The sequence below is a fragment of the Halictus rubicundus genome, chromosome 1 (genome assembly GCF_050948215.1).
Source record: "Halictus rubicundus isolate RS-2024b chromosome 1, iyHalRubi1_principal, whole genome shotgun sequence".
NCBI classification, from domain to species: domain Eukaryota; kingdom Metazoa; phylum Arthropoda; class Insecta; order Hymenoptera; family Halictidae; genus Halictus; species Halictus rubicundus.
Window position 1 is genome coordinate 27843946 of NC_135149.1, and position 21914 is coordinate 27865859.

At 40.4% G+C, this 21914-nt stretch overlaps 1 protein-coding gene and 1 long non-coding RNA gene across 4 annotated transcripts; one reads left to right on the forward strand and one right to left on the reverse strand.

The window, feature by feature from the left end:
• Positions 1-140: 140 nt before the first annotated feature.
• LOC143359976 (trehalose transporter 1-like protein) lies at positions 141-15829 on the reverse strand. Of its 3 annotated transcripts, XM_076798457.1 has the most exons (6): positions 15378-15829; positions 8799-8881; positions 3333-3680; positions 2443-2600; positions 1869-2330; positions 141-1420 (listed from the first exon to the last, which is right to left on the reverse strand). In XM_076798457.1, exons 2-6 carry the CDS (start codon positions 8853-8855, stop codon positions 838-840), a joined length of 1608 nt encoding a protein of 535 aa, XP_076654572.1. In that variant the 5' UTR covers positions 8856-8881; positions 15378-15829; the 3' UTR covers positions 141-837. The 3 variants fall into 3 exon arrangements, with proteins under 3 accessions (XP_076654572.1, XP_076654554.1, XP_076654563.1); XM_076798439.1 differs by lacking the exons at positions 8799-8881; positions 15378-15829 and adding an exon at positions 6880-7076; XM_076798448.1 differs by lacking the exons at positions 8799-8881; positions 15378-15829 and adding an exon at positions 4995-5569.
• On the forward strand, positions 15545-16099 carry LOC143359999 (uncharacterized). The gene is made up of 2 exons (XR_013083193.1): positions 15545-15681; positions 15826-16099. It is a non-coding gene; the product is annotated as an uncharacterized LOC143359999 (long non-coding RNA).
• The last annotated feature ends 5815 nt before the right edge of the window (positions 16100-21914 follow it).

Genomic DNA, 21914 nt, shown 5'->3' on the forward strand with positions numbered 1-21914 from the left:
ATGGTTTAGGCGGGAAAAGAAGAAATGCACGGTAGCGCCATTTGTCGGAGAATGGTGAGACTAATTAGAAAAATTCAGATATTTCAGGAGGCACCATGATACAATTTTTACTTGGTTTTATTAAAAAATGAAATTCAACACTGTTTTTGCAAAAATACATTTAATATTGTACAATATCAAATAACATCATGTAGAATTCGCTGTATCGCTATTATATACACAGATACGACAACGTGCATAGCAACAACAACAAACATGTTAATACATAGTGGTCCTTACAGATATCAACGCGTTTCTATATATACAAATAACCGTACAAACCGGCTCGTACGTTTCAACAAACATACTTCGTAGATCGCTTCGAGTCTGTTCAAGCCTTTGCACAAGACTGTACTCAACGTTCTTGGTACCACATATGCTCACCAATATGATCACAGTCGCACTCTTCGTCATCTATCATAGCTGCGCTCGATCGTTCACAAAGAGTCTTGGGGATCACGCAGATCGATCACAATATTCGTCTCATGACTTATGCAGAACACATTGTAGAAGAGGCATAGGAATGTTCGTGATACCGATGATCGAGATCGCTGAATGAATGCCTAACGTCATCAGTATCAGAATATCACAAACGTAAGAGAACCACGAGAATACTGTTCGCAAATCTTCCTCAACATTCCACAATTCCTCCGTTCCCTAAGACTCTGTATGAAAGTGGACAGACGTGATCTGTATGTCATTCCTGAAGAGTCCTTGCTCCTCGTGGTCCAGCCTGAGAAATACTTACGACTTTGTAGCTTTGGTTTCGACTCACTCTTCATCTTCGTCTTACTCCTTTCAGATATAAACATGCTGCAACGAGATGGTGTGCACCACGTCGCTCTTCGTGTCCGAGCCTGACGTCAGATCCTTCTTGCTCTTCTCGGTGTCGTTTGGAGACAAGTCCAGGCACAAGTTGTCGTAAGCGTACACGTTGCTGACGATGTTAGGATGTTTCTCCTCGGACAGGGACTCGAATTTCTCGAGAGTGATGTTCCTCGAATGGGTGGACACGGTGTGCAACGTCTGATCGTCGTTGTTCCACTCGGGCTTGCTGGAGAACTGGCTCTCTATCTGATCCAGACTTCGGCCTCTGGTTTCCGGCAGGATGAACACGGCGAACAAAGTCCCCAGGGTGCTGGCGACAGCGAATGTCCACATGACGACCTCGATGCCTAGGGATCGCAGGTCCGGGTACAGTTTGATGGTGCCGAACGTCAGCAGCTGGGCCAAGCTAGTCGTAATGCCTCCGAGAGGTCCTCTGAACCTGAGAGGATACAGCTCCGAGGTCATCACCCAAGGCAGCGTGAGGAATCCCAACATCGAGGATCCCACGTGGCCTCCGATGCAAACCAAGGAAACGATCGACGGAAGCTTGAACCTGCGAAGGAAATCGCGTTGGCAAGATGTTAGATGGGTGTCAAGGCGAGAAAACGTTCTACTGATCTACATATCGATCAGGATAGGGGATGTCCGTGGAGCAGCTCTGTGAATCAGGGCTCCATTCTCTCAGGATTATGATTTTTCATGTCTATGCATTAGTCATTACCGTCTACGATGTCTTCCGGTTTAGACGGGCGACATTGACCGATCTACGGGAATCTTTCATGGTTACGTCGAGCGGACTTGGGAGATACGGATCAACCGAGAGACGGAAGCATCTTCGCAGAGATTAGGGGATCTCGAACGAGCTTTTAGAATGGATGATGGAAGAAATCCGATTTTCCGAAGTCCTAATGGAACGGTGCTCGCTTAAGGTAACTCGATTAGCGACTGCTATTTCGAGCTTGCGCGTTTAATTAAACTCCCAATTAAATAATAATGCGTACCTGAAGGTCAGAGCGACGCCTACGGCAGAGACCGCCATTCCTATGCCGCTGATGAAGGCCAGCACTTTCCTACCGAAGCTGTTGGCCAGGCCAGCGCCGGCGATCGAGGCGAACAATCTGATCACGCCGATGCCAACGCTGGCTGTGTACTCGTTCACGTCGATGTTGAGGCCGATGTCTTCCAGAACGTTCACAGCGTAGAACAGGATTATATAGATCCCGGACATCTGCTGGAGCGCGAAGAACACCAGCAGGATGAGGAACGGCTTCCAAACGCTGGGCATGTGGAGAGCTTTGATCAGGCTGCTCTCCTTCTTCTTCTCTCGTTTCAGGTTCGTCTCGCAGAGCTCCTCGTACTCTTTGTCGGTGCTAGAGCCAGGTCCTCGAAGCCACAGCAGGGACTCTTTTGCTTCATCGTTTCGTCCCCTGGCCACCAGCCATCCTGGCGTTTCCGGGATCATGCTGGAACAGGAAGAATGATCAAGTTGAAACGCTTCGAGTGCATGTTTTTTCTGTTTAACGTCTCATTATGTTAATGCTTGCTTTTTGGAGAGATTGTTGGGATAGTAATTACCGAGTCAGTGCCAACGAGAGGATCGCAGGCCCGATGCTAATCGCAGCAGCTTTCTCCCACGTGGTGAACGCTCCCAGGGTATAGACCATCAGGACACCCAGAGAAACCAGCACCGGGCCGCAGCTTCCCAGCCAGGCCCTTTGGTTCGGCGCTGCTGTCTGAACAAAGCGATTTGTTGTTTAAATATCGGAGTTTAATCCTTGCCCCGTGGTTACGAGCTTCTAAGGTTATGAGGGCTTCTATAAGGTCCTAGTAATGAGGTCCTAGGACACGATGTGTCATCCGTTTTTGCTTAACACTTGAAAGCCGAGATTGCTAGAGTTATGAAACTTTTTCATGAAGTCTCGCCAAGATAAATGTCTTAGCAAGGTTTGTGTAACGACCAGATGCTAAACCAGTATTGTAACAGTTAACGCTTAGTAACATAGTAAAACGAGTCCCCTCGAGCAATTCTAACAGGCTTTTCCGTTAACATTAAGCAAACTACAATGTTGCAGGAAAATCTCGCGTTTAACGTAAACTACATATTTACACCGGCTTTGCTACCCGCGTTAGCGTCAATTATTGCCTATCGAGTTCTAGCGATCTTCAGACCTTCGATAAGCTAAAAATACCTCAAAGACACAATTTGCGCGTGCACACTTGCGAATTGCGCGCTTATTGCGTGCACATTGTGCGTCGCGCGATAAGCGTTGTGCACCGCTTTTGCATAGAGCGGCTCAATTGGACGTCGTTGCTGAAGAGCCAAAATTTTTAAGAGCCACAAAAGGGTCGAAGCAGCACCCAGTTAGTGCAAAAAATGTTATCCTTCTGATCTTGGAGCCTCGCTGACTAAATGATCCTGATTTTATGGGAATGTTTGGGTAAAGAGTATAAATAAAATTAAGTACCTCGCTGACATAAAGGTAGAGGCCGTTCGCCATGCCCATGCCGATTCCACTGACGAACCTGCCAACGTATAGCATAGGCACGTTCGTTGATAGCGCTATCAGCAGCCATCCTGCAGCATGCGGCAAGCTAGCTAAAGCGATCGCTGATCTCCTTCCGAACCATTCTGCGCACAGTCCTGCCATCAAGGATCCCAAAGGGTTAGACACAACTCCCAAGGATGCTATCCAGGACCTTTCCGAGGTGCTTGCGAAGTTGGACTGTTGAAGCTGAGGGAGCAGAATTGCGCTGAACCCTTGGCCTAGCCCTACCGATATTTGCCCTGAATGGGCTGCTAGTCCTGCGAACACCTGCAACGAAAATAATAAGATAATTTGAAGGACTGTTGCATCCAGTACTGGGTGCAGTGCAGCGGCGGATGCAGTGGTGTTAATCAATGCAAGTTGCTCCGAGCAATCGCTAATAATCAGACTGCGATCTGCGTTTGAAACGAAAATGAGTTGATACAATTTAATCCTGGATAAAAGACTCTGTAGATTGGCGATAAGGTAGAGTGACAACGTTACCGACAGAATTCGACGAAAAATGGTTTCACTTTTCGTCTTTATATGAGAATATTTTTCTTAATCGTCACTGTGTACCCAATCATTCGACTCATAGACTACTAATGAAAAAACATGTATAGAATTTCCTTTATTTATTTCAGAGAAAATTAGTTTTTAAAATTAGTTCAACTTTTGAATGAACTTAATCCGACTGGGAACGTCTTGAATTCGCAAAAGTGGCGGTGCTCGGTAGCCTATTAGACGAATGTTTAGTTACCTAGGGTTAAAATAATGTTAAGATCATTAAGAAACGTTTTCCCTTCTCTGTAGAAACTTTAACCGCGGCTACTGTCTCTTGCCTAACTGTACAAAACAGGAAAGGTGTTTATTTCGACCTCCGGTACGAACTCTAAATAATTGATATACTCTTTTACAGTGTGCTGTCCACGAGTGCCACGATCATCGATAAAAATCCGAGGGGATCCCACCCGGAAGACTGTAACGGTCCTCGGCCGAGGATTCTCGTTAAACCTGGGCAATAAATCATCCCGAAAAATCGTGGTTCCACGTTGAACCAATTAGGTGTGGGCGCCTCGCGGGTACGTGGCGAGAAATCTATGTAGAGTTCCTTGAACGTGTTCTGAAACGATGATGGCACCGGCTCGTAACATCGTTTCGTTCACGTAAGCCGCGCACGAACCGCTTCGCCGGGCTCCCTGTTGCGGAAGACCCGAGGAATTTCGTGTGTTCTCTGTTCTGGAAGTCGAGCAGCGTGTTCCCGCTCGATTCCTCGGTAAAACAATCGCTTTGGATCGCGAGCGTAACGTTTTCGCGATGACGCAAAGTACCCCGGTTATCGGAGTTCGCGCACGAAGAGGATCGGCGCTCGTCATCGACGATGACGTAGGCGGCCACTACGCAGGCTGTAATTATTCGAATGACAGTGGTCCCGAGCTTTGCTCCCTGTTTGGAAGTCAATCTCACAGGCGAACGATGAGTTTCGCTTCCTAGATCGGCCATCTTTGGACGATTATAATAGCAACGCGCGCGAGGAATATTTCGATGCGGTTGACGGGGAATTTCGATTAGGCTCTAGTCCGTTTCGACTCGATTACGAACCTTGCTCGATCCTCTGATTAAAGGTCCGATGATCCGTCGGAGTATACGGAGAATCATTCCTCGGTGCATTTTTTTTTTACCACGTCACCTACCGGAAGCTTATCAGCGCGATTCTCAATGACTGTGCTGAATTTAAGAACTTGAAAATTTTAGCGTACGGTTATGTTTGCGAGGGAAGCTTGTTCGTTCGTGAAAAAAAGTTATAACTGTTTTCTAATGATTTTATTAATTCTCAAATCACGAAGTTTACAAAACTGCGAACTAGTCGTCGGTAATTAATGCGTTATAATCGACTGGTTCGAGAGCCTCCGACTGAATGAGAACTCGATGAACTCGTCACGGTTTACTAGTTTACCGGCTTATCTTATCGGCCGTGCGAATAATCATTAACTGGCTCTTTATTCTTAATTGCATAACCGCGGACGGAGCGTTGTTTGCATCTAGATAGACCGTGCTAATTTAGATGGTGCATCTTCCGCTTGCTAAGGAAATGCAGGGTCCCGTAGTCGAATTTTTATCTGATTTCAACCTGATTTACGATTCATCGTCTTAATCAATACTAATCACCACACTGACAAGATTCGTTTTTTAGTTGATATATGGATAAATCATGGAGAAATGCATTTATGGAAAAAATTAGTAGGTACAGGTTATCACGAGGAAAATAATTGAAGCAGCTTACACAAATGTAGTTAAATAATGATTAATATTTTTTGTTACATCGAATTTCATTTAATTCGTATGTCAAGGGGCTAATAGAATTAAGAGTGCAATAAAGAATATTATACTACGATTATTCGGATACACCGATGGTTCCGGTAGCCGCCATTTTGGATTCAGCATGCGGTCGCTGAAAATGAATCTTACTCTTTGGTCGATTCGATTTTTGAGTAAAAAGATGAATAAATTGATTGTTAGGGATCTTGATAAATTAAAGTTTGGTGCGATTTTTCAGTTCAGCAAATTCTGAAGCAGTTCCTTATTAAAAAGACGATGAAAGGAATGGCCATGGGCGATCATCTCGCTAACTCTTATTTAGCTCGCGGTGACCCCCAACCGCGAGCAACTAACAAGAACACGTTATATTTTCCGCGGAGGACGATCATGAAGGTTTTCGCTTGAAGCGAGTGTCTCGCGATCGCGGTAGCACACGGGAAAAAGCATCCGAAGACAACTCGAAAGAAATTCAAAGGCGATTATTTCAAAATGTCTCCGAAAATGTTCAGAACCGCAACTTCAACGCGTTCGCTATTAGCATTCGTTTCGCTGCTTAAATTCCTTGATGAAATGTTTCACTAAATGCATCATCCTTCGATATAAATATTTAAACAATTTACCGAAAGACAGTAACAGATTCCCTGAATATTATAGCGAGTATAACTAGACTGCGAATCTTCGTGCAGAATAAAAATTCTCGATTACATAAAAATTGATTTCTTCTCTTAATAATTTTAATAGGTTGCAAATAATGTGCCACTAATATTAATTTCATTTAGAACAACTAATGTTTAAACGACTACATCTAGTTGTTATATTCATTAATAGCACCTAAAAATTCAGGATTAATTTGTTTATAAAAATTGGATTCTATGGACACCTTTCCCGAGCGATTGTTTCTAATGTTTTTTCATTTGCAAATTTTGTCTAGGGGAATGAATCTGCAGGAAACCTGCTGTCGAAGGAGAATCCGAAGATCGTCTATAGATCTGTCTGCGTATAGATCGTCGGATCGATCTGTTGGACAGGTTTGTTAACCAGTTGATCGTCCGAGATCCCTTATGGCTTCGTTCGAAGCAGCCTGAAGATGTTTTCCGCAGATAGCGGCCGATTCGCTATAATTACCGGACAGATCGCAATCGTTCAAGTGCATTATTGTTACGCGTACACTTTTGCAACGGATGCAGCCGGTGGCGTTTTCCTCGATCCTTGCTGGAGACACTGTCGACGTTCGCGATTCACTATTCCGTGGATCCATTTTTTCCTGGATCATCAACAACACAATTGAATATCACTGTTAACACTTGACTGGCACGCCCACACAAGTGGCACAAAATCAATACAACTCATTTCACAATACAAGAACAGAGCATACTAAGTTTGTCGTAACAACGATCTTTGCAACCTTTTCACAACTAGCAGATTCTAATTAAAATTTGTTTACTCAACAGGTAAGACAAAATTTATCATAATAATGATTTTTGTAATACAACTAATAGATTCTAGTAAAAATTGGTTTACTCAACAGGAAAGACAAAATTTGTCATAACAATGATTTTTGTAACACACCTCGTACATTATAGTAAAAGTTAGTTTACTCTACAGAAAAGACAAAAATCAAAATAATGATTTTTGTAACATACCTCGTAAATTGTAATAGAAATTAGTTTACCCAACAGAAAAGACAAAAATCAAAATAATGACTTGTGTAAACAAGTCGTAGATTACAATACAAATTGGTTTGTAGAAAAAATTAATTTATAGTAAGTTCGGTGAAACAATTCTGTCGGTCAGAGGCGACAGTCAAAGTGTTAACAGCGCCACTACTAACAGTACACTACACAGTGGGACCCTTTGTTAGCCTAGTTTAGTTCACAATTATCTGTAGATCGATAGCGATCGATAAGCACCGTCAAAGAACAGGTTACGTTCGTCGATCAATGTAAATCATCGATGACACAGGCGAAGCGCCGTAAATACATAGTCTAGCTTGGGCTAATCATGTAGGCTGAGAGCAAATTATCAGATCACACGTTCTCTATAGATAAGAATTAATGATGTTGATCCAATATTGTTTGTTAGCCTGCTCGGTCGGAATTTTAGCTCTATCATCATATTGATTGAGATTATCAAGTCCGTCTTCCTATGAAAAAATCGGGAAGTGCTATTGTTACGATCAATAGATTATACGCAGTTAAAAATTGACTTTTCATCTCCCATAAATTGTTGGAAACATTTAAGGATCGCGAAGAAACGACTCGAACCAAAATTTTACGGATTAACGAAGCTGCAAAATCAACATTTTTGTCCAAGTGCTATATATTTTAAGTTTCTCGAAATTTTGTTGAAATGATTCGAATTCAATGCAGCTATTACAGTGATTTCTCTATATATGTCGCCAAGGCCTGGATAATAAACGTCACGGAATTATCCCCACTACGAGAGGCTTCGGACGTCGAGAAGTGTAAATATAACACGGCTAGGGTATGTCTCCATGACGCTGACAAAACCCGTGTTGTTGACATATATCGAGAATTCACTGTACTATGTTTAACCCTCGGACTGCTACGAGTTCTATGCCGGAGTCACTTCTGACCCACGCCGATATTTCACTACAGTTTTTCTTATTTCGAAATGAAATACGAAATAATCGTCTTATATCTGAATAAAATTGCACATACGGTTGCTCGAGCTTACCCCCACCGCTACGGGTCACGAATGACCCGACATAGCATACGGAGGGTTAATCATGAAATTTTCTATTTGTTTACTACGCGATTTTCAGTCAAAAGTCGCCGTTTGCACATCCGAAAGATAAAAATATGAAGAAAAATTCTCGAAAAAATTGTGATATTTAATTAAATAATGAATTTTGAGAGCTAAAAATTTTTTGACGCGTCTGTAGAAACATCGTGTAAATACCATAAAAATTTCACAAGCTTATGTTCGGTCGTTCGACCATGAAAAATGTCAATCCATCTTCGTGTGAGCGACGGAGTTGATTCAACCGCGTAATGAATGAACAAGTGTGCGAATAATGAATGGATCGATTGTTCGATCGTGTGATTGTTTAATTATGTCCCTTACGCCTTTCTGTTCGCCGGAATGTAGCAGTTTCCACCATAGTTTCGCTCGGGTGATCATCTTATCCGAAGTGCTCTAACCGGTATCTGGAACATCGTGAAAGAATTGTTTCGTCAGAGGTAATTAGAAACGGAGCACACGGAGAATAATACAACGTGTCTTATCAGTTACGCGTGTTTTTTTTTTGTCGGATAATTGATTAACCGTCATTTTCCAGAACGTCTTGAAGCTGTTTTTTCCCGTCGTGATCCGTGCTTGTTGTGTCAATTTTTTGTTACGCAAAGACGGTCTAATGAAATCGCGAAATTAGAGGAAACAATAGATTGTTTGTTCTGGTAACAAAGTTCTTTTGTTTTTTTCCTTCGCGATTAAACCAATCGGCGGTATCGTTCATCTGTTTCGCGAACGACTCGACGAACGCGAGACGATCTATCTTCCGTATCCTTCTGTTGTTTTCCTCTTTCGTTTTTTTTTGTTCGTTGTTTTGAGTCATCAGCTAGTCCGCGAAAATAACACCTATTCGCGACGCTGTTTCGAAGACAATCGCGAATCTGCGCGACGAATCGACATTATCCCGGCTCGTCGTGTCCGAACACTGGCGATCTTTGTAATTATAGTTCTGCGCGACACTGCTCGCAAGCCGGACTTTATGCAAGCGTTGTGCAGCCGGACTTGCATTTGCAATTGCACGGGAAAAATCCTCAAGAAATCTTGGTCCTCGAAACATATTATTAGGTCGTTGCACATGAAATATGTCCGATTTCACAATGTAAATTTTACGAAGTGTTTCAACCAAGAAATACTGTTACAATCAGACCGCGGATTTTTATGCAAAATTGTCTGCGTTAATTACAAGACACAGGAGTCACACAGACATATATTTCTTCATTTGTCTCACAAATAGACTGCGGATTTTATGCATTTACGACAAGAATCTATACTTTAAAACAGTAAAAACATTAGAAAAATTTTTAATGTTGAACATATTAAGAAAGAAAATAAATTTCTATTTCACTCCAGTTTGTTGCAACTTAGGTGGAGAATTTTTATTTTGCATAAAGATCCGCAGTCTACTTATAAATAATATTATCTTAAAATATGGATTAAAATGTGTACTGGTATATGTACACTGATATATGTAAGTGGCTTACCCAGCCCCGACCAATTAATATTTTATTTTTGACTAATTACAACTTGCAGAATGACGTGACTGGTAATCTTGTTTTTTCGAAATATCACAAAAACTAAGGCCGAGCGACGGGTCCGTGTGTAGGGAGAAGTGGTTCAGAATGTTGACCTTGGCAACATACGCAAGGTCAAGGTCATGGAGCTCTGTCATTATTTATCAAATGAATTCATTTACCAGATTCATTTTAGCTTCTACGACGTTCAAAGCAGGTTCTCGTTAAGCGTGATCTAGATTTCATTTGAGTGTAATCTAGGATGGAAAAATGTTTAATCTAGAATAGGCTTAACGCGCTCACAGACCCATATCTTTTTACCTTATCACACACGGGTATGAAGATCTAAAGGAGGAGTTTTGTTATTGCTTTTAAAAAAGCCACTATCTTTCCCTATAAATCTAATTAAATCTAGTCTGTATTCAGCTTAGATTTAATTTAAATCAATCAGCCTTGGTCTACGTTTAATCTTGACTCGGTCAATTTAGATCTGGTCTTGATTTTTTTAATTGCAGGTTTAATCCAGATTGAATTTATGGTTATTCTTGGTTCTGCTTCAGTCTAGGTTTTGATCTCAGGTCAGTGCGGATCTGGGTTGAACTAGTCAAACTGATGTTAACTCTAGCTTTCATCTTGGTTCAGTGTAAACGATCAGTCTAGTCTATGTTTAGTCTACATCTAATCTTGATACAGTCTAGGTGTGGTCTAGCATAAGCGGAGATTTAATCTTCATTTAATCTAAGTTTGATGTAGGAGTCTAGATAAGGCTAGATTCAATCTTGACGAGATCTAGGTTGACAACAGGTCAACTCCAAGTTCAACTATCTTCAATCTACGCTTATTTCAGGTTCGTCCAAGTTTCTTGATCCCCGCAAAGTTGCACGGTGTTGCGTTGCTCCCTTCGATCCATTTTGCTTCCGGTGCGACCGCAAAGTATAAATAAACCTTCTTTGTTCGAAACAGACGTGAATCAGATCTGGATCTCCTCCACCTTTTAAAACAATACCATTCGAACTGAGAGATAACAATCAAAGTAAAAGCTCTGCGTTTGTCGAGCAGCTGATTCGAAAGACGTTGCCCTGTGCCTAAACTTTGAAGCCCTACGTTTAAACTCCAAATATGTTGCCCTACGTTCAAATTCAAAACATGTTGCCCTGTGCTTAAACTTTGATGATGTCGCTCTATGCTTAAATCCAAAATATTTTTCCCTATGTCTAAATTCAGAAGGTATTATCCTAATACTGAATTCAAAACGTGTTGCCCTAATACTGAATTCAAAACGTGTTGCCCTATGTGCAAATTGAAAATATGTTGCCCTATGTCTAAATTCAGAAGGTATTACCCTAATACTAAATTGAACACGTGTTGCCCTATGTGCAAATTGAAAATATGTTGCTCTATGTCTAAATTCAGAAGGTATTACCCTAACACTAAATTAAAAACGTGTTGCCCTATGTGCAAATTGAAAATATGTTGCTCTATGTCTAAATTCAGAAGGTATTACCCTAATACTAAATTCAAAACGTGTTGCCCTATGTGCAAATTGAAAATATGTTGCTCTATGTCTAAATTCAGAAGGTATTACCCTAATACTAAATTCAAAACGTGTTGCCCTATGTGCAAATTGAAAATATGTTGCTCTATGTATAAATTCAGAAAGTATTACCCTAATACTGAATTCAAAACGTGTTGCCCTATGTGCAAATTGAAAATATGTTGCTCTATGTCTAAATTCAGAAGGTATTACCCTAATACTGAATTCAAAACGTGTTGCCCTATGTGCAAATTGAAAATATGTTGCCCTATGTCTAAATTCAGAAGGTATTACCCTAATACTAAATTCAAATCATGTTGACCTATGTTTAAATTTAAAACCTTTCTTTTGTCCTATCTTTAGATTCCAAACAAGGCCCATATTTAACCTGTTAAGCACTGTACGCCACTATAGTGGCTTCCGTGGAAAGCGTCAGTTTGAACGGTACGAACCACTATAATGGCTTTCGTGCCTTACGCCGCCAAGGGCGCCGTCCCTGGGAGATGGAGTTGCGGACAAAGCTCGTCGTACCTGGGAGATAGAGTTGCGGACGAGCTAAGAGGTTAAGTTTGAAAAATGATAACTATCAAATTATGCTACGCTTAACTTCCGGATGGGGAGACTTGGGTCCGTTTCGACCCAGACTCACAACCGATCCATCTGAATTTTAATTTTCCAGCTCCCAGATCAAATGAATAATTGTATTGTATTCTAGATTCAACGAGCGGATGTCGACCTCGAACAATTAGGTTCAGAAATAAATAAAAAGGAAGGATGCTTAAAAATTTGAACGGATCTGGCCACGACCGCTGTGTGATCATCGGAAGCATCCTGTTTGCCAGAGTTAAATCCCAAATACGTTGTCTCACAGGGATTAAACTCTAAATAGGTTTGAAAAAAGGTCTGTCCGATACGGCAGATAAAATCGCAGTGACAGCGGTGAATCAACCCGAGAGATTAATCACGGGACGAGAGATAATGTCGAAATCTAATGGGCTGGGTAAATTCGTTGATAGGTAAATTGCGGCTCACGTGCGAACCTGATGGAGAGCGTCGATCTCTAAGCTCGTTAGAGGATCACGAGAGTCTCGTGACTCACGAGGCGCGGTACGCGCTTTCGAACCTAACGCGCGTACGATGATGATTTAAACGGGGGGGCCCATTATTCAATATTCGTGTGCACAGTGCAACCGGCTAGGCTTGTCGAAAAGTACAAGGTAATAATAGTTGTAACTGCCTGCACAACACTCACCGCAGAAAACGATTAACTCGTCGCGCGATCCCGTGACGCGATAATTAACTACCGTATTCACTAGCCGGTTCCCATTGTCGTCGACCACCGGGCAGGGATCAACGGATCTTCGCGGAGATCATTCGGCTGCGAATGATTTACGACTAGATCCTTATGCAAAATCGAGATTGCCCGCGTGAGTTGCAAGAAACAGATATATCTCCTCTTCTAATGATTCTTATAAGTTGAAAATAATCTAGCCATATTTTTAAAACTTTCCAGCTGCTTTAATCGTTTACACTACTATTTATTTTGTGATTATAATGATTAGAAATTCTTCGTCATTCCGAATTTCATAGAAAAGAAAGTGATCGTTTATATTTATTGTACGGATATGTTTTCTCCAAAGGATATGTATATCAACTACAACAAAGTAGAATTTTATTTCGGCTTAAAGGAGATTAATAACATATTTATTGGACTCTGTTTAGAATCACGAGTCTGACTCGATATTGTAGGTCAAGGGGTTAATGTCTTATGTTTCATCTGTTCGTTTCTTGCAAATCATTTTTATGTAAAACTAAAACTGTGAATTGCAAGAAAATGGGGCTACATAGAAATTTGTTTCTTCTAATTTTAACTTGTAATTTGATTTCGAAGTGGTTTGAACGAGCTTGATTTTTCAGAAAAGGAATTTTCGTTGCACCGAGCAAACTCATACCCATCATCAGCTGAAAACGGCGCAAAACAGCTTCCGCTATGAGCAAACACTCTTTCCACACGGACCCAGTAAAAAGATTAGTCTCCAGAGCAGCAAACACAATTATGAAACGACCGAGTCCTGTCATTTCTCGCTTCCGCGAGATAAATACCTTGAACTACGTTCATTTCGAGAAAGGTTTGCAGTTTTTGCGCGCATTGAACGCAATCGGGACCACAGTGAACGGCACTTTCAGTCTGTACAATGGTTTTATTACGCTAGATCTGCCGGTTAGGTGTAAACGATCTATCCCAAACAGCTGGTTGTGCAATCGTCAACACGTTTAACCTGCTTTTCCTAAAAATGATTCAGTAAATTCATTTGCGTGCACAAGGGAACGGTTCAAACTGTCCAGTCCAGATCTCTCGTCGGATAACAATCGAAAGATTACATCCACCTCCGCTTGAAATTATTATAAACAAATCTGTGTGTGCAGAGAATAATTCAGTCTAGCTGTCTCGTTACACAATTATCGAACTATGAAATCTATTTCCGCTAAAAATCACTAAACAAATTTATTTGCGCGGTTAAGCTCTCTTGTTATGCAATCATCAAAATATTACATCCACTTCCGCTAAAAATTTTTAAACAAATTTATCATGTTCGAAGAATGATCCAATCTCTTGTTATACAATGTTCAAAATATTAGATCCACTTCCGTTCAAAATTGTTACATAAACTTATCTGCGTTTGCAAAGAACAATTCATTCCTTTATCTTGCAATAACGAAAATATTAAATCCGCTTCCATTAAGAATTATTAAATAAATTCATCTGTGCGTGTGTGTGCGCAAAAAACGATTCGTTTCAGGTCTCTCGTTGCACAACAAAGAAAATACTAAATTCTATTAAAAATGATTGAACAAACTTTCTGCGGTCCAAAACGCGCAGGGCTCGAAAAATCGATGTTTACAATTTTTCGCTAAACGAATTAGACCTCGGCGACTTCGATCATAGAAGAGCTCGCGATCGAAGGATCGATCGATCAAAGGCCGCAAATTGAGATATCGGTAAACCGGGATCGACGCGTGTCGATCTCGAGTCACGCGACTCTTCCTCTCATTCGAACTCGAGAGGATGCAAAATTAGTTTGTTTTCGCTTTGTAGCTTGTTTACAAAAGCCCGGCTATTTTTGCCGGCTCGCGAATCCGGAATGCATGCTGCGCTGCTTTCGCTGCAGACGTATCGAACGAGAACCTGTCATCGAAACGTGGACTTTAATGACCGGAGACAATAAAGCACTGAAGAACAATTAAACACAATTTTAATAGACACCGTTGGGGATGTTAACAGACTGCGAATTTGAATTTAAAAAAAGAAATGAATAATGTAAATAAATCAGCTTCTGTATCTTGTGATGAATGCGGACAATTTTTGAAAATTAATGAAATATAATTGAGTTTTATTATTACAAAATTAATTCGCCTATTTAAACGAAATAATACTAATTTTGGCCATAAACTAAATAATAATATATAATTAATATCTAAATTTAGTTTTATTTTGCAGACAAATCGGCGGTCTAGTTATTGATAATTAAAATTTGCAATTTTAAATAGAATATTATTTATTCTTCACTATTTCACTCAGCATCCCAAACTCCCAAATAATGTAAAACTCGACAATCCTTTCCTCAAACCGACAATCATAATAGACTGAGAATTTTATGCATTTATGGCAAAATTGGACAAGTGAAATATCGAGCAGTGAAGACGTCAGAAAAAGTTAAGAATATTGTTCTGTTATTCTCCCATTTATTGAAACTATTGAACGAAGAAATACATGTTCACTTAACTCCCGTCCCGAGAAAATGTTTATTTTGCATAAAAATCCGCGGTCCACTCGTAATTTTTGCAGCCACAAAAAATCACTCTTACCTTCAATCAATCTCTAGTTGTCTTCACCTAAATTCCACGACTTCCCGCGACAACTCGATCCTCCATAACGCGGAGATCATTCAGAATCACGTGGATCAGAGTCGTGGATCAGATGGAGCGTAAACCACTTTGCGCGGGGTTGAGCGTCTCGCGAGGGTGTTTTCGCGGGATGATCGATAGATCCGCTGTCACGATCACTGTCTCGACACAGAGTGGAGTATGTCCTTACTCAAACCCCGTAGAAAAATGTCAAACTTAGATCGAGGGTAGAAAATACAATGAAAAAAAAAATGGAATTAAAGACGTTCGCGAGGATTGATAGATCCGCTGTCACGATCACTGTCTCGACACATAAAGTGGATCTGGGTGTGCTTACTGGATCCCAGAGAAAATTGGCAAGCTTGGACCAAGGGTAGAAAATACAATTTTAAAAAAAATGGAATTGAAGTCGTTCGCGAGGATCGATAGATCCGCTGTCACGATCACTGTCTCGACACACAGAGTGGATCTGGGTGTGCTTACTGGATCACAGAGAAAATTGGCAAGCTTGGACCAAGGGAAGAAAATACAATTTAAAAAAAATGGAATTAAAGTCGTTCGCGAGGATCGATAGATCCGCTGTCACGATCACTGTCTCGACACACAGAGTGGATCTGGGTGTGCTTACTGGATCCCAGAGAAAATTGGCAAGCTTGGATACGGGGTAGAAAATGGAATTGAAATCGTTCGAGTTGTGGGGATCGTTCGCGAGGATAGATCGCGAGTGTGGATCGTTTTCTCGTTGCTTTCCGCGCGGGATCTCGGTTGTGGCTCGCGCACGTGGTCCCGACTTGATCGCAGCACGAGCAGAGAGCCAGGTCCGTCGCGAGTTTTTTCGCACTCGGCACTGAGATGATTTTCGCCGGCGCGTTCGCATTTATACGCGGCGTGGAAGGCGCCTCTCTTCTGAAAACGGCGCTCCGCGTCGCGAAGCGCCCTTCCAGGGCCGTCTCGAGGTCTCCCGGTCTCCCTGCTCGCCACCGAGAGGAATTCCCTCGATCCCCGATCCATCTCGATCCGTTTGCCTTCTCCGCAACGATACATTATCATTTATATCTGTGGTTTTAGCGAAGAAGCTACGCGCGCACGAAAATTCCCACCAATGTTCGCCATTCCGATTTCTATTAGCACGTTACGTCAGTTTTCTACGAGATGGCAAATCCATACAATTAATTTCACACTAGAACGATGTATTTGCTACAGTCCAATTTTTCTTTCTGTACGTCTACGATCGATTTGCAAAAGCTTGATTTTTGTTTCTGTACATCTGTGGTTGTCCAGTCAATTCGGACGCCATTTTGCTTTCTGTTCGAATTTTTATTATCACGTTTCTCTCCTTTGAGATAAGTATCGTTGGAACTTAGTGCGATAGTTGAAATTAATTTTGCACGAGGATCTGTGCGTAAAATTTGAATTTTTGTTTCTGTGAATTCTATACGGACGCCATCTTGTCTCCCTCCTTCCTATTAGAATTTTGTTATCATATTATAGCAATTTTCTGTGAGATAAATATTGTTAGAATCTCAAAAAACCGACGAAATTAATTTTGCACACGAGATCCAACAGTGTACACGTAAAAATTGAATTTCCTATTTACAGGGAACATTCGAACGAACACTCAAGGGGAAATGGCGACCATGCGGACGCCATCTTGTCTTCCTCTTCCCAATTCGCACTTTTATTATCGCATTGTAACAAATTCCCATGGAATAGATACACACAACTAGAATTTTGAGAAAAAATAAAAGTGAACAATTTAAAACGTTTACAACATTTTCGCATGAGCATTGATGTGTTAACAGAAATAAGATTTCTATTTTTGTGTATCCAACTAGTGTCTAACGGGGACAAATGGCGGCTTAAAATGTTAAGCTTGCATAAAAATTCTGATAACGTAGATCGCAAACTCCCTAGAGTTTGCGAACTCCCTAGGTCGTCTCGGTTGTTCTTATCAACGACCTCTCTCAGGGAGACCTTATCAGAGACCTCCACAGCGAACCGTCTGGTGTACACTTTGCGAAATCGATTCCCGATTTAACTGTCGCTTCTTAACCTTTAACGAGCCGCGGTTTTTCCGAGTAAACTCTTTATCGCAGACTACACAATTGACATGACAATGGTCTCGCGTTTTGCGACCGATCACCTCCGTGCATCTTTCTGCGAACCGTTTGTATATGGATAATTGATGTTGAAAAGTCTTCGGAAACGGCGCCAACGGTTACGGGGAACGCGAGATTTTCGAAGATTTCCTTGGAAACGCTTTTCATCTCGCCTCGAGGACACCATGACTTCGTGATTTTCCTGCCCCGCAGCTGTCTCAGAATTCTTGAAAACTGAATTGCAAATTATGAATTCGCTGCTGAACAAAAGACTCCATTCTCTCGCAATTTCGTGGCAGCAAATTGATTGGCGGAACATTATTAGACTGCGAATTTTATGCATTTCTTGATAAAAATCAATAGACGGAACAATGGAAACATCAGAAGAATTTAAAAGCATACTGTTACATTATCCTCAACTTGTTCAGATTACGTGGAAACGAAGTCTCTGTTTAAGTTCCATTTCTTGCAATTAACGCAGACAATTTTTATTTTAAAATGATGAAAGAACACCGCAGAACTGTGTTGAAAAAATTATAAAACAGATACAAGTAAAGTGGAAGATGCGCAGAAAGAAGTGAAAATTTCGTAGAGTCAGTATTTAGCAATAAAAAAATCTGCCAAAAACATCGATCAATCAACAGCAGTAAATTAAATTAAATCGTGAACGATACTCTTTCAGCGAAACAACCGCGGAGGCCTATTACCGCATTGATCCTTGATCACAGTGATTTAGCATTAAATATTTTCCGCAGAGGATCAAGACTAGACGATTTTGCGGTCAGAATTTTCCCAGAATCCCCTTTATCGAAGGACCAAGGACTCGATACATCGGACGCGTCCTCGTGCAAAAATTAACGAGATGAGGGGGCCCATTTTTCTCGAATTTATAATCCTGCTAATAAGATAAGGGATTTCTCGCGATCTATAACGAAACTCGTGATTGAGATATCGCGACAACGGGTCCCTTTGATCCAGACACGCGTCCCCTTCTCGGAAGATAAGTCGGTTCCACGTGCAGATTCGCTGGTAAAAGGTGCCATTATATTATTCTGTGACAAAAGCCGCGACCTCCGGCACGATTGTCAGTCAGAATGGTCGCGGCAAAAAAGTGACGTTTACAACGAGTAACGTGAGTTATGGTTGCGGGGTTGAGTCGGCCCGATGGAATGGCGACAGGCGGCCAGTTTCCGCGAGGAACGGCTTTAAATTCGCGCGCACTGTCGAGCCGCGGTTTCCTGAATGAACAAACCGAATGTCGCGATTATGTTCCGTTTCTCCTTGATTAGAGAGATAAGAAGACGCGAGGATGATAAAATATGCTAATGCTCTATCAGTGGTTATTTAAGAGATTTTCAATGTTTATATCTGGAGTGGATGCTCGATAATATAATAATATTGTAAAAAAAGAATAATAGATATTATAGATATACAAATAATTAAATAACATAATGAAGATAAATAATACAAATTTTTCATTTATCTCGAGTTTCTCACAGTAGATTCGAAATATTTTTATCTTGCATAAAGATCCACTATTCAGTAATATTCCGTCAATATAATAAAAAAAAAGTGATTTCTCTATATATGTCGCCAAGGCCTGGATGATAAACGTCGCAGAATTATCCCCACTACCGCAGGGTATACTCCGTTAGGGGCCACGAAGCACGGGCCTCCTGGACGATATATGACGCTGACAAGACCCGTGTTGCTGACATATATCGAGAATTCATTGTACTTCGTTGAATTTTAGACGGTCTGACCAGTGGAAGTGATTTTCTACTAGCTCTCGACTTTCTGATTTAATTTCGAGTTTTGCATCATCCTCAGCAACTTTGTATAATTAATTTAGCATACTTACTAATTCAAACTTTATTTAATTCAAATAGTACTTCACTGCATTTGTCGCAATTTCAAAATGGTAATAAAATTGCAATATCAACGTCGTGTCTTCATTGCATCGTTCTCCGGATGAAGTAAACATTGAAATAATCGTCAACAAAAATACTTTTTTTGTTTTCGTTATTAGCGAACGAGTGATTTAATCTCCAAACGATTGTGTCGTCGACAAGGTAAAATGAAACTTCATTTAACTGAATTTTAGTTTGAATGTTGCAAAATGACAGCGTGGTAATACAGTTGTAACGCAGATCTGTTTTTAGAATCTTTTCTTGAAGGAGATAAAAATCGAAATTGTTGTCACACAAATTGGCACGTGTTTTGTTCTCGTCGTTGTATTGGCGAACGAGATTTAATCTATAAATAATAGTGGTGTGGACAACATAATACACAGAATGCCAGTTGAAAATTTGTGGAATTAGAAAATAGCAATAAAATTGTAATGTAAATTTCGTGTCCTCATTGAATCGTTTCTGAATGAAATAAAAATTAAAATAATCTTCGAACAAATCAGCACATGTTTTATTTTCGTCATTGTATTAGCGAAAGAGTGATTTAATCTATAAATGATACGTTGATAACGTTGTTGAAAGTACTATAGTAAAATATTGTAAGCTTATAAAATGGCAATAAAATTGTAATATAAATGTCGTATCCTCATTGAATCGTTTCTGAATGAAATAAAAATTAAAATAATCGTCGAACGAATCAGCACATATTTTATTTTCGTCATTGTATTAGCGAAAAAGTGATTTAATCTATAAATGATACGTTGATAACGTTGTTGAAAGTACTATAGTAAAATATTGTAAGCTTATAAAATGGCAATAAAGTTGTAATATAAATGTCGTATCCTCATTGAATCGTTTCTGAATGAAATAAAAATTAAAATAATCGTCGAACAAATCAGCACATATTTTATTTTCGTCATTGTATTAGCGAAAAAGTGATTTAATACATAAATGATAGCGTTATTGAAAGTATCATAGTAAAATATTGTAGGCTTATAAAACGGCACTAAAATTGTAATATAAATGTCGTATCCTCATTGAATCGATTTCAGAACGGAGTAAAAACTGAACTAATTTTCGAGCGAAGTAGTACGTGTTTTATTGTCGTCATTTAGCGATCGCGTGATTAAACGACCGTTTCTTCGACAACATAAACTGAAGCTTCATTTAACGCAGACAAAATTTCAATCAAAAATTTGTAGGACTACAAAATGGTAATAAAATTGTCGTGCAAACATCGTATCCGCACCGAACGGTTTCCCACGGGCAATAAATATCGAAATAGTCGTCGGACAAATTAGCACACGTTTCGATTTCGTCACATTGTCGAACGAGTGATCTAATCTGTGAACGATCATGTCACTGACAAACACGAAGCGAAAAGAATCGATCCGATCGGCCGGAATCGTAACGATCCCTAAGTCCGGCAGTTCCATTAACGGCGCGCGCGCGCGGATCGAGTTTATGCTAAGCAATCCGAAGAACTCGTCGCCGTTTCGAACGGGACAATGTTCCATTAATTTTATTCCGATTCGATATATACACGCGGCTGGATTTGCATTCATTAAGCCAGGCAGACTTCTCGTCGCCAGAACGGCGGCGGCACAACGAGGCGTGTTTCCATTTCATCTGCAACCTGACTCACGAAAGCGAGTCGCGTGTTGACCGTGAATTATAATATACAATCGCCGATTCGATTCGGTTTACGGTTTCTTTTTCCCAACGATACACCGGTTCTTCAAATAAGTCCTCGTCTTTGAAAGAAGAAGCACAATTAACGTGGAGTTTCGCTCAAAGTTGGCCACGCGCGCGCGAACCACAATTATATTTTCCGACGAATGCAGTACTTGAAATCTATTTGTTTATGGTTGGGTTTAAAGGATTGCTAGAATTTATCCATTATGTAATAATATTGAAATTTCATTTCGATTTAATCGATTAAGTATTCATCGAAGCGGATTCGACTGGCGTGTCTAGTCACTGACGACCGTTTCTACTTATGGCAGCGTACTCTCCGTTGAAAAATATTTCGTAACAGTTTGAAAATAATGTAAAACATTTCACTGTGCGTAATTTTATAATAACGTTCTTTGTTGTCAGACAAAATTGCGTGGTTGGGTTATTAGAATTATTACAGAAAGAAAACAATTTTTATTCGGTTCCAGTTTCTAGATGTAGACACCGACAATTTTTTTATTAGAAGATTTCAGTAAACTTCGATATAAATTAATTTTATTTTTTGGAAATTATGTTTTGAAACCGTTCGTGAAGGAAATTTTATTAAATTTGAAGAAACAATTTTATTCTGCATTTTTTAATGACTACCCTATTAAGGAAAATTTGACAATTTTCTGTAATCTCTCGGGGTATTAACTCACTCGTCAGGCATAATTGCAAACTACAATTGGTTTCCACTGACCAATTCGAAGAAAAGAAGCATTAAATTGATTAAGTTGTTAAAGAAGAGTCGGAATTGCTTTTCGGCTGTT

Coding starts and splice junctions, on each gene's coding strand:
- LOC143359976 (XM_076798439.1), bottom strand. CDS start 6,984: ATGATCCAGGAAAAAATGGATCCACGGAATAGTGAATCGCGAACGTCG. Junction 2,601..3,332: donor TCTACCTTTATGTCAGCGAG/GTACTTAATTTT, acceptor CGCTTTGTTCAG/ACAGCAGCGCCGAACCAAAG. Junction 1,421..1,868: donor GGCGTCGCTCTGACCTTCAG/GTACGCATTATT, acceptor TTTCCTTCGCAG/GTTCAAGCTTCCGTCGATCG.